The 12,690-nt window shown below is 45.0% G+C and overlaps 1 protein-coding gene across 2 annotated transcripts; it reads left to right on the top strand.

Annotated features, from left to right (window-relative positions):
- Nucleotides 1-257: 257 nt before the first annotated feature.
- rab35b (RAB35, member RAS oncogene family b) lies at nucleotides 258-12,539 on the top strand. Of its 2 annotated transcripts, XM_030061166.1 has the most exons (6): nucleotides 273-618; nucleotides 3,693-3,743; nucleotides 3,844-3,967; nucleotides 8,269-8,393; nucleotides 8,565-8,689; nucleotides 9,927-12,539. In XM_030061166.1, the coding sequence occupies exons 1-6, from the start codon at nucleotides 567-569 to the stop codon at nucleotides 10,053-10,055; spliced, it is 606 nt and encodes a 201-aa protein (XP_029917026.1). In that variant the 5' UTR covers nucleotides 273-566; the 3' UTR covers nucleotides 10,056-12,539. The 2 variants fall into 2 exon arrangements, with proteins under 2 accessions (XP_029917027.1, XP_029917026.1); XM_030061167.1 differs by lacking the exon at nucleotides 8,565-8,689 and having other exon boundaries at nucleotides 258-618; nucleotides 9,927-10,033.
- The last annotated feature ends 151 nt before the right edge of the window (nucleotides 12,540-12,690 follow it).

The following is a 12,690-nucleotide window of genomic DNA, read 5'->3' as shown; positions in this document are numbered from 1 at the left end:
CAGACACCTCACAAGACGCATGTAATTAAGTGCAGTATCAGTTTGGCTATCTGAAGCGCCTCCTGTTGCTTGGGCCTCCTGAAGGGCCATGACCCCCACCCTCAGTGGCACACCTGAACAGAGGCCCAGCTCAGCACGGTTAAACACTGGATACCTGGCTGTGATTTCGTACTGTGAGTGTGGTTGGTGTTCTTCAGTGGGATGGGTTGGATCCGCTGTCCTGCTGTTGTACCGTGACTCCTCATCAATGGGATGGGACGGCTCCGCTCTTGTACTATGGCAGCAGGAGCGTGCGCAGTGAGGCCGGGTCAGAGTTGGGTGCAGCTCCACCAGAGGAGGAAGCGGAGTTTCCGGCTGTTTGCAGCGGAGGGAGAGGATTGCTGACGCCGCGAAACCCCGAGAAAAACGCCGCCGGCTCGGGGGGCTAGCAGTAGTAGCATCGGTAGTGGTGGTTTTGTTTCATAGCGGGGGGTTTCTGGCTCTGGTACATTTACGGGCCACAGGGGTCGGACAGCGAACGGAGCAAAGAAGCGGCATAAGGCGGCGGTGAGCCACCAGCTACCGGCATGGCCAGGGACTACGATTACCTCTTCAAGCTGCTCATCATCGGTGACAGCGGTAAGCCGACGCCGGGGATGCGGGACGGGAAATGGGCCTTGTCGTGTTATTCGTAAGGAGAGAAGCAGAAAAACTGCTCGCGACCTAACGCGTGCCTTTCTGATATCCTTACAGCTTTGTAAATTTCCATTTTATGTGAGGAAATGATTTGTATAATGTAGACATCTATGAGCATTTGGGTAGCAGTGACAGGGCGGAGGTTGTGTATCAGGGCTGGGCATGTCAGCCGATCAGGCCGGATATCGCCTGCAGATCACACACCGATTGTCTCTCTTGAACATTTTCTAGTCTTGTTTGCATACACCGGGAGAAATACTGTTTTTTTAGCAAAACATCAGCACGCCCACAGTGCGTTAGTAAACGTCAGAGCTGTTTGCAGATTCCCCTAATTTGGTTTCTTGTTGGCATGTCCCCTTAGCTAGCTAGCTAGCAAGCTAGCTGGAAGTTAGGATAACATAACATTTGCAAGTTTAGCCGTGTGGCTAACTGTTTGCTAGCCGGCCTCAGCAGCTGGCCTCCCTTGAAGTTGTGGACTACCAACAAACACCAGAGACAGCCACTGTTGTGTTTGCTGCACCGGGCTAACCAACTTGGCAACATATATTTTGTAATTGAGTGGGCTAGCAGCAGTTTGAAGGAGCTGACTGAAAGGTGAGGAATGCTGCAGTGCAGTGCTTTGCTTTAGCCAGCCAGGCTAGGTTAGTTCAGTGCCTGACTGTCAGATTGGTTAATAAGAGCTGTAGCTTCATTAAATCAAGTGCATGACTTGCATCTTCGCGGTTGTTTTGAGCCTAGATGCTGAGACTCAGGGCCTACGAACTGTTGAACAGGCTGCTTAACTTTTTCTGTTTTACTGTCTGGTGTTAGTGGCAGGAGGAGTCAAGCTGATTTTCATGATGCTAGAGCTAAAGGCAGTATGTTGACGAGTTTATTGGCTCAGATGAAGGCCACTGACACAGGTAGATGCATCATGGGAATGGACTGAGCACCAATAATGTCTGCTCTTGCATTTGCACATCTGTATGTGAAAACATGACTTTTTAAAAGAACTCCACCCTCCATAGATCCTCATCCAGCAGGCCCTCTTTGTGGAGAAAGATCTTTGCATTCATTGACCCTCCCGGTCCTGGCACTACCCCATCAGCTGGCCGCTCACAATAGAGGGCAAGGCAGCACAGCAAGCCCTTCACTGCCACTCACACACAGGGGCCAGTGTCCTCTCAGCTGCAGCGTGGAAGTACCACTGTTTGTAGTTCTGCTCCGAGATTATGTGGGCAAGATGCTCTGCCTCTCCTCTCTGCACGGCCTCCTGTAGACACATCGACTGCCAGAGTCAGCCGGTCCCCTCACATGGCTCCCGAGCTGTGACGGGGCAGTTTCGTCATATAACCAAAACGTGGTTGGCCTCTGGTCTACCACAGTAGCATTGCATATGACATATGTATCCCTGTCGAGTGGATTGAGACACGCTTATTTAGGTTGCACTAAAACAAAGACTTCAGTGTATTGCATCTAAGTGATCTGGCATCTGACTGTGCATGTCTTTGACCTGAATTTGTGTCATGCTGCTTTTGAGTATATTCTTGATCAGACAAAATGTTAATTACCAGTCCACTACAAGACCTTTGGGTAAATATGCATTATGTATATACTTAATGTAATGCCTTGTAGTGACATGTACGCAACAAGCTTCAGTAGCTGAAAATGAAAATTGCAGGGACTGTACCCTTGTTGATAACTAAATGAGAGGTTGTGGTTTTTGGTCACGCTGCAGGAAGGCTTAGTGTATTAAAGTTTTAAGCACAGCTTTTGTTATTGTTTGTTTTGAACAAAACTCTATAGTGTGTAATGTGCTGTAATTTGAGAGCTTTATGGCAGTACAAGTCGAACATGAGATGACACTGACACAATAAGTATCAGTGCTGCCAGTGTGGACAGCAGAGACACGGCCCGTCTGACATGGTGAGATGTCAACTGATCTATTAAAGAGGCACTTCTGGCCTCTTTCTCCTCCTCCGTCTGCTCTCTAAATCACATGCCTTCTCCATCTTCCTCAACTTGCACCTGATGACTCTCGCTGTTCTAATTAGAAAAAAAAAAAAAACATTTCTACATTTGCTTTGTGCCTCCTGAAGCTGCTGTATCACACACCATCTCTTGGCACAGGGCCGCAGCTTTGACCTTCATCCTTGTGACGTTTGTTTTGTATTGTTGTATTGTTGGTGGTCTATGAATTGACCACCAACAATACAACAGTCTTTTGTAGCATTTATTGTTCATTTGTTGAGGAATGAGCATCTGCCAAAGTAGAGCATAATCTTAATTACCACAAATTGTTGGGAATTGAAGTTAAACTCAACAAAAGAACCTATGGAACACAGATGGCATGAAAAGTGTGGACCAAAGCTTATTCAAATGAATAAACCCCTTAGACATGTTCTGGAAAGTCCTAATTGCAATGTCAGATGTTTTTGGTCCAAATAGCAGCAAGGAGAATATAAGCATTTTACATAAGGCATCTATCATGTAGTATATAATAAATATAATTTTGTGTCTCTACAATTTCCCTTATGTGAGGTTTGGATGAACACAGTCGTGCTGGACACTGACGGCACATCCAGATGTTTAAGTTTGAGAACTTTTCTTTTGCGTGCACACAATGCATTGTGGGATCACAGCGCTATGAATTGGTCTTCATAGCATCCAACATGGGTTCTTCACACACAAGAATTACATAAATTGTGTAGACTGACATCTTGTTGTTGTTAAGCAACAAGTGATGTGACCAGTGTAAAACAGTTTCAGTGGTCACATCACAGTGTTGATTCTCGTGGGTAACTAGAGCATCTGAAGAAGTCAAACCTCACTGGAAAATTACTCATTCTTTCGTGCCACACGATTTGTTTACTCAACAAAAGCCCCCCTCTCACCATGGTTATCCTCCGATAAATCGAGGATTTCGTGTGAAAGCCAAGCCCAACATGTCTTAGAGAAAGGTTCAGTGTTCACACAGTTTATTTTTTGGAAGTTCATTGTACTTTAAAGCTCATCCAGTGCTCTTGTTTCTCCCTCAGGAGTGGGGAAGAGCAGTCTCCTCCTGCGATTTGCAGACAACACATTTTCAGGTAAGTGCCTCCACCTCGGCTAGCTGTCTTTATGGGGGTTCATGCTTTTTAGCTCCTTTTCATTAAGCCTGCGTCGTGTGTGTGTGTGTGTGTTTTGCAGGTAGCTATATCACCACGATCGGAGTGGACTTTAAGATCCGGACAGTGGAAATCAATGGGGAGAAGGTGAAGCTACAGATCTGGGATACCGCAGGGCAGGAGCGCTTCCGCACCATTACTTCCACGTGAGTAGATGCACACACACACACGCACACACGTGAAGTCACGCCGTAGCACAAACCTTTAGGTGAAGCACTTCTTTTTTCTGTCAACAATTGAGTATGAAACCAAGAGAGGCGCTTTATGGTCCCCAGATTGGGCATTATTTGAGGAAGCAGCTCATGGACAGCTAGAATAAGTCAGCGCTGTGCTTTGAAACTGGGTGGAATTCCCCACAGATCCTAATTACAGATGTCAGAGGGAGGCTCCTGGTCACATAGTACTACATGATGACAAGGGCCTGGCGTCTTTACTCTCTGTTGCTTGTACGTCACGCTGATGTCGAGCAAGGACTCCGAGACGTTTTAAGGCCAGCTCCCAAACTTGAGCACGTTTGATTTCACACTGAGATTCAGGCCGGGTGAAGCACGTTAGCGCTGTTATGTGGCAACACGCCAGAGAGAGTCCTGACTCCTCGTGCAAGGAAGTACTGATGTCAGACGTGTGAGACACAAGGCCTGTGAGCGGAGTCTGGCTGCTGAGGGATTTCTGTTGTGTGTTCAGTTCAGCTTGCAGCTCCTCTGCTCCTCAGCTGACGCACAACACAAATCTGAAGCACAGCCGCTCACTGAAACACTTCTTCATGTCTGTCCAGGCTGCATCACTGGCACGGCTCCTGCTAGTGTGTGTGTGTGTGTGTGTGTGTGTGTGTGTAGGCCTAAAAGATGATGATAATATGTAAAACCGGATTACATCACATTCATATTTTATGTTGGCAACTTTCACGTCTGTGGTCGAGAATGGTTGGTGGCTGTAACATGATTGTATACTTGTGTACTTGTTTTTTTTTTCTGACATGAACCAGTATCTGCAATGCATGTCTTTTTCATTTTTCCATGAATCTTACGATTTCTACTGCTGCTGCTGCCAACAACAATAATATATAATAATAATGATAGGAACATTGTCTTCTCATGTTTTTTCTCCAGTGCTGGTAGTACTGTACTTTCCCTGTGTCACGTTTGTGACCAGTGACGGATTCCATCATTGATTTTTTTGTTTTTTTTTCGGTGAAGCTGTCCTTGTGACTGACTTTGAAGCCCTAAAATGTTGAGGTGCACTCGGCTCTGTTTCTGTCAGCCCTCCTTTTAACTTGAGTCCTCCTCAGTGTGTCTGGCAGCCAGTTACTTATGTGTGTGTGTGTGTGTGCGGTCAGTGTATGGCACTGCAGCCCACTGTCACATTGATCATTCTTTTCCCTTTCAAACGGCTGCTGGAAGGACTTAACATTTCAATTATAATGCAATTTACATGGACATGCATGGCAGGCCTTTCTCATTCTTTTAGAAAAACTTTTAACTGAAGTGGATATTTTCTGTCCAGCGACAGCCACCCAAGCCACAGCAGATTAGATTCCACAGCCGTTCTCCTCCGTGCATCTCTGTGGTGGTGTCTCAGCAGGTCTCATTCATCAGTCTACATATAGACACATTTTTGTTGAATTTGTTCGCAGTAATATTTGTATGAAAGGATAAAGTTTTAATGAATGTTTGGACATCCAAAGGAAATATATCAAAACCCTCTAGGATGTTTTTTTGTTGTTAAAACTGGACGAGTGCTTTGAGCATTTGTCCACATCTTATCAAATTATTGCATAAAAAAGAAAATATTTTGTTGAAGATGCTGTAGCAATTGATCATTATACTTTTTAATTCTGTAATCATAGAATATTTAATAAGCTTAAACACTTCAAAATCCCAAATAATCTGGGGAAACTTTTGCGTAGTTGTCAACCCACAGTCTGATGAGGTCTGCTGCCGTGAGCCTGTCAGCTGGTGAATAGTTTCTTTGCTGGGCCTGACGTCGCTGTTTCCATCTGGGACGTTGCCAGAGACCGCCACATCCCCACCATGTGCTTTTTATCGGGGGAGCGCAGCAGCATTTGTTCTTGTCTTCCTCCTGTGGCCTTCATGTGTTTTGTCGGCTGCGATGCACTTTTAGTGAACAGTTTTCAATCAAACCACTTCCTTTGAATTCTTGCAAGGATGTGACAGTGTTCACCTGCTTCACGGTGTCATCTTTTATGGGGCCATAATGCCACTGCTGCTGCAGGATAATAGGCCTTTTTATCAGCACACTAGCTATTGCTTCACTTTCTGCATTGCTGACATTCTTCTTCTCTGCCTTCTTCTGTGTCATTTTGTCTTAAAGATAATGGGTGTGCCCTACTGTGGTGTTTCTGAGGTGGTGCTGTTATGTTAATTTATGATAATCAAGGTGAACCTCCTTCCACTTTTGGGATGATTGATGTGGATACCATATGCCTCCAAACATTTGATGAACGTAAACGTGGCGGTTTGTGAAGTTTTACGAGGAAACTTGCACACATTTCTAAAGTTAATGGTAAATGAGGCCCATTGTGTGAGGAGAGTGTTCAGAAAGCTTTTGAGCTGCGCTGATATGCCCAACATTGATGTGTCATGGAGTGCAAAACACACTGCAGTCTTTGTGCTTCCTCACCCCTTTTTGACTTTGACCAGGACAGACAGATGCAGCACTTATCGGCCATTAAGCTGTCACTGCCCCGGCTCTGCGGGCTTGGTCTGGAGCAAAGACCAGCAGGTTATGTTTGATCGTTGTGGTTGTTATAAGTGTGAGCTCAGCTACAGCGAAGAGGGTCTGAGTGGCAGATGCATGCACGAGGCTTGAAATCCTCAGCAGTGCTGACGCTCCAGCCCTCCAGGACTGCCACCATCCTACTTTGGAAGAACTGGCTCCCGGTCGTTCTGTGGGAATCCCTCCGCTGAGCAGAGGCGGCCTGTTGAGGCTGATTGTTAATTGTGCTGAAGTAGAGTGGCGTGGTGCCTCATTAGGTCCTAAGTGAATTTCACCACAGAGACGGCTCATGGGGAGAGCCCTGCCCGCTCCACTCGGTCAGAGCGGCCTCGGTCGGGAGCCATATGTCCGACTGCCCGTCTGTCAGCCTGTCCTCACCTCATGGCAGCCACATTTACTGGACATCAGCCTGGGGAAGCATCCTGAAAAAAGTCACAACATGTCTTGAAATTTATTTCCTAAATTTAGTTCCTCAAAGGCCCTGGAATACTGGTAAATATAGCCCTAAGATCTCCATTTCTGGCGTAGAGGCTTTTAAAGATGTGGACTCTTGTTGCACTGTTTTTCTACTGAGAAATCAGCACAGCTATAGTTACAGTTATATAGTTACAGTTAGACTATAAAGCATTATTCTTAAATAAAAGGGAAATATTTAAACCCATGAATCCAAAAAAAGTCCAGAATAGGACTAATATTACAAAAGAATAAACAACAAAGCAGAAAAATAGAAAATAGCATGAGTTACAAACAAGCAGTGTGATGTGCAAACGTTTTTTTGGGCTGTAAACAAAACATACGTAATGATCTTCTATTCAAGCCTTGTCTGTGATCATGGTGGGAAAATGGTCTTTAGTCTGAAAGGCCTAGTTGATTCAAGGGTTTTCAAGTCAAAAGTCTAGTTCATTAACACTTAATGACTGCGTTCATTCAGCATTCTCCTGCAGAAAAGGTGGAAGGGCTGTGGTCCCCTCCCCGCGCCTGCTGGTGTGTGTGCAGAGCCCCCTGCACCCAGCTGGGCCGCCCTGCTGCCTGGTGGCCCGTTACTGTGGGACAGGGGGGACATACTCAGACAGAACTGTATCCCCATGCTGTCACGCCAGGCAGAAACACTGACACACACACACACACACACACACACACACACACACAATAAGCCTGACAAAAGGGTCTTTGTGTTAGTGTTTTGCGCAGTGCAGTACAGCTAGATTGGGGATGCTCCCTCTCTGGGGCCTGCCGGGACACTTTTACAAGCCTCGGCCCGCTGCGGCTGTCATCAAACGGTAGTTTACTCTTCTGTTTGCGACTCTCAGTCCTTTGGACTTTCTTTTGTGGTTCCCACCTGCAAGCAGCCACACCTTCAGTTCACTAAACCATACTGACACACCACCGTTCAGCTGGTTATACGATGACTGCAGACTTTCGATCAAGTTCAGTGGCTCAGTCCAAACAACTCTGTATTTTACTCGCACTTTTACTGGTAGACGACAAAATATTCACTGCTGATGATGTTGTTCAGGCTGGAGTGTGATGAGTCATTGCTAATTTTAAATCAGTGTTGCACTACTTTGGGATTTGTTTACAATTTAGAAATGATCGAGTTGTGTTTTTTTTTTTTTTTTGCCAAGCTCAGTTTGTCAAGGTTGTCTCCCCCTGCTGGACACGAAGTACGGAATGCAGAAAAGGCTGACTGTCCTCCCTCTCCACATTTCAGATACTACAGGGGAACGCACGGGGTCATAGTGGTATACGACGTCACGAGCGCCGAGTCCTTCGTTAACGTCAAACGATGGTTACATGAAATCAACCAGAACTGTGATGACGTGTGCCGAATACTAGGTGAGTCCGCAGCTTTTCAGTGTACCTGCAGTAAGTGGAGGAATAGCTCCTTCAAGCAAAGCAAGGGTGCAGTCTGCTTCACTCACTCACTGTTGGTTCTTCAGGCTTCCATCTCCTAGTGGAAACCCTGTCACAGTTCAGCGTATGTTACTCATATTTCTTTTTTTCCAGTGGGAAACAAGAACGACGACCCCAACTCCAAGGTGGTCGAGACGACTGACGCACAGAAGTTTGCCGAGCAGATGGGCATCAACCTGTTTGAGACGAGCGCAAAAGAGAACATCAACGTCGAAGAGGTAGCCCATAGTTTTCACTTCCCTCCGGCCTCAGCAAAGGGGACGTAGGAGACTGAGGTGTTGGTGTCGAGTGCTTTCTGGGTCATGCCCGGAGCGCAGAGGCTAAGCTGTAGTGAGAGGAGGGCATCTGGAGGCTGGAATTAGGTGGCCTGTCCGGATACTCTGTAAAACCTGCCGATCAGCAGGCCGTCCCAGCATGCAGCACCAGAAAAAGATTAGTGGACAAACAGTTCTTCAGTAGAATGTCAATAGCAAAATTTTAACCATTTGTTGGGTTTGGTTTAGGGATGGAACTTATGGAGGCCGAGTCAGCTTTTCAAACAGGCCTATCTCAATATAATTAAGTTTTTTATACACAAAAGACCATATTTGTTTTGTTCTTTTGCTAATGTGACTATTATATAGAAAAAAGGTCACAAAAAGCCAGATTTCACATTCGGCCAAATATCAGCAGTAAAAACTTTGACACCAGTGTTAGTTTTTTTTAAAAGGATTGTACCAGTGATACTCCAATATCATTTTTCCTCCTTTTATCCAGCCATCAGTTTCCATTCATTCCACTATGATATGAAAATGAGCTTTCAGAGTCTTCAAACTTTCTCCACACCAGTATTCCATCACCGTAATAAAGTCGTCCACGTTCGTTTTCCTAAAAGCAGCAGCACTGTTGTGTTTTGATGGCGTGAAAATGGGTGAATGAAACATCTCTGCCGGAAAAGCAGTCCCCCGGGAAACATTTCCTTTACACAGCCAATTATCAGTTCTGTGCTTTATGAATAGCAACAATGTTGTTAGCTGCAGAAGCAGAACATCATAAGGGGCGTGTTTCAACCTAAAATCCAACATTGAAAATGAAGGGTTTTGGTTATGTGTTGTGAAACCTTTAGTACCTCCACATGATTTGAACAACGGCTTGTTGCAATGTGAAATTTAGAAAATGGGAAAACATTCAAAATCACTGGTACGGTCCTTTTTAAAGCTGATTGTGGCCGATCCGTCTGCTGATATTGATCCAACCCTAGTTTGACTGAGGGCAGATTGGAAAAATCCAAGCTAGAAAAGAATGAGCAGATTTCCTCCACCAGGGAATTTGTTGTGCAGCACGGACGCGGTCACGCTCCATGTAGCAAGAGACTGATGCACATACTTGCCACAAATTTGCAGCGCTTGATGTGGGTCGCCTGGTTGACTTAATGCGTTATTCACCCGGCTTTGTTGGTCTGCTCTTCCCCTCCAGATGTTCAACTGCATCACAGAGCTAGTGCTAAAAGCCAAGAAGGAGGTGCTCGCCAAGCAACAGCAGCAGCAACAGAACGACGTGGTCAAACTCACCAGGAACAGTAAACGAAAGAAAAAGTGCTGCTAGCGAACTCAAAACAAATGCCACCCGCGACAAGGCCAGCGGCGTCTTTTTCTTCAGAGAACACAACACACATACACACACGATGGGACTCCAAGCATCTAAATTAAAGAGCAGATAAAGATTTAATAAATATACAATGAAAGAAAAAAAAATAAATGGAAAAAATGTCCCCTTTGGACAAACAAATCATGAAGACTTTAAAGAAAAAAAAGTGTACAGATTTTATTAGAAGTCAGATCGAGTTTTATTTGGAATTCAGCAGACGGGCACTATTGACCAGAGCTCCTCCTTTCTCGGAGGATCAGCAACCTGACAACTGACCGCCATAATGCTCAGATTTATATTTACACATATACAGATATTCTTGCATCAGTATCTCATCTCTCCTTCTCATTCCACTTCACACGGGACATTATGAGTCAAGTGAAGTTCTGCGGCTGAGGAGGAGTCACTTTTTTTGTTGCTGTTTTTCTTTTATTTTATTTCTCGGGTGGGCGGGGCGTTGGAGATGCGGTTGTTGGAACAGGCGTCTAAATGCCAAGGGAGGGTTCACAGCCTTTCTGAATTTTCTTTTTGACGTTACAGACCCCTGTCTCACCACGGCCGAGAGATCATGGACTGCTAGTTTTTGTTTTATTTGAATTGATGGGGGGAAAAAAAATCACATGGATGATGATGATGATGATGATGATGATGATGATTGGTAGGCAACCTTTAGCAACTAATCCAATGGACAGAACTGGTGACTTCTCAACATTTTTTTTTTTTTTTTTTTTTTTGGATGTTTCTTGTCTATATTTTGCCAAGCTTCCCCCTCTCCCCTCTAACCTCCAGTAGTGCTGAGCCAACAACCTGTTATGTTTTTGTTTTTCGTTTGTTTTTTAAGTGCTGCAGAGCAGTTGAACCACTCCCAAAGTGTCGGGACATCCGGTTCTGACAGCACTGTTCACTGCAGTCTTACCATGCTTTCAAAGTTTGCTTTTAAACTTTTTCCTCCATCTTTTTCTTCTTCTTCTTTTTTTTTTTTTAAACTATGAAAACTGCCAATATTATAGAGAAAAAAACAAAACAATTAGGAGCTCAGTGTTGGCCCTTATTGGACTGTTTGCCATAGTGGCCCCCTGTTGGCCAAGGGAGCGTGGCAGTAGGGTGAGTCAGGGTCTCACGGGACCCTGCGAGTCCTCAGGGAGAGCTCAGGGCTGCCCCCCCCCCCCCCCCCCCAACTCCTTTACCTTTCTCTCTGTTTCTCCCTCTCTCGCCCTCCCTCCCCGCCTCACCTCACCGCAGCCTTTAGCCTTCCCTCTCCCAGGCACCCAACACACACATATCAGCACCTCTCACAGCGATGGACACACCTCCTGCATTTGGTCACCCAAAGGGGCCGTTTTTTCCACGCGCACGTCCGGACTTCACCACCAGTGCGAGGCTCTTAACGTTTTTTTTTGTTTTTTTTTTTGTGCCTGGAAGACACGAGCTGGAGGCGGGCTCCTCGTGGCCCCGGCAGTCAGTGACCCTGTGGTTTTACCCCTGTTCTTGTCTGTTCAGCATGTAACACTTTGTTTGAAGGGGTTATGTATAAGGTAATGCCTGACATGCATTTAGTAGTCAAGGGTTTCTTTTCTCAAGCTTGCGGAATATTCTTAACTGTTGACTAATGTTAAGTTCTGGTGTCATGTTTTCTCTTTGCTTTTTATTTCTTTTTCATGATTACCTGTCACAATCCCGTTACCCGTTCAACTGAAGTGTTACCGTACAGTGTTTTTTTTTGTTTTTGTTTTTTTGTTTTTTGACTAGACAAGAGTGACCGGTCTATTTTTGGAAAGGCAAACGGGGATGAACTGCGGAAGTGGGAGCTTTAAAGACTTCATGTGTCCCAGTCTGTGTGTACGGGCCTGAACCAGAGACAGAAATCTGCTCTTTATCACTGGCATTTGTCTTTTTGTTTTATTGGGAGAATAATTGATGCAGACAGTTGTAGATGAGAGGCTGTGTTTCTGGTCTGTTGCAAACATCGGGACACTTTCAGGCTCCGACCGCCGGCTGGGATCATGACGGAGGCCGAGAGGTTGCTGTGTGTTTGTGTTTGAGCGGTGAGAAAAGCTCCAGGGCAGGCGGTGGAGAAATGGTATCAAATCTCAGACTGTATGATTTCTATTCATTATGTGTATGTATATATAAATATATTTGTGTGTTTATATTCAATATAGAACATACACACATAATTAGCACACGTAAGTGCGCATGTGTTAACATGCCCTGTGTGCTATGGTTGAAACACACTTATCAGCTGTGGTTTGCTGTACACTGGAGAAAAGAGATGTACTATTCATTTTTCCCTACATGAATTTAATCAATAATAAACGTTTTAAAAGAATAAATATTTGACACATAATGACTGATCTCATTTGTCAATGATTTGAGACTTGGGCTTACTTCAGTTTGAACCTGTCTTTTTGCTTTCTGTGAATAAAAACTATGTGGGAGGAACCGTGCGCTGGTCTTTGGGAACCTGCTTATCTTAATCCACAATGAACCTGCTGTCTGTGTTTGGTTTTATGCAGGGAATTATGCTGTTTTATGCGATAAACATGAGTTTGGTTCATAACCAACAAGTGTTTTAATGCAGCCAAGACAAAAG

This window comes from Myripristis murdjan, chromosome 9 (assembly GCF_902150065.1).
Source record: "Myripristis murdjan chromosome 9, fMyrMur1.1, whole genome shotgun sequence".
NCBI lineage: Eukaryota > Metazoa > Chordata > Actinopteri > Holocentriformes > Holocentridae > Myripristis > Myripristis murdjan.
This window is presented reverse-complemented; position numbering and strand designations above follow the sequence as displayed.

Excerpts from the sequence above, each read along its gene's own strand:
- rab35b (XM_030061166.1), top strand. The coding sequence starts at position 567 with ATGGCCAGGGACTACGATTACCTCTTCAAGCTGCTCATCATCGGTGAC. Across the intron at positions 3,744-3,843 it reads TGCAGACAACACATTTTCAG|GTAGCTATATCACCACGATC; the intron begins GTAAGTGCCTCC and ends TGTGTTTTGCAG. Across the intron at positions 8,394-8,564 it reads TGACGTGTGCCGAATACTAG|TGGGAAACAAGAACGACGAC; the intron begins GTGAGTCCGCAG and ends CTTTTTTTCCAG.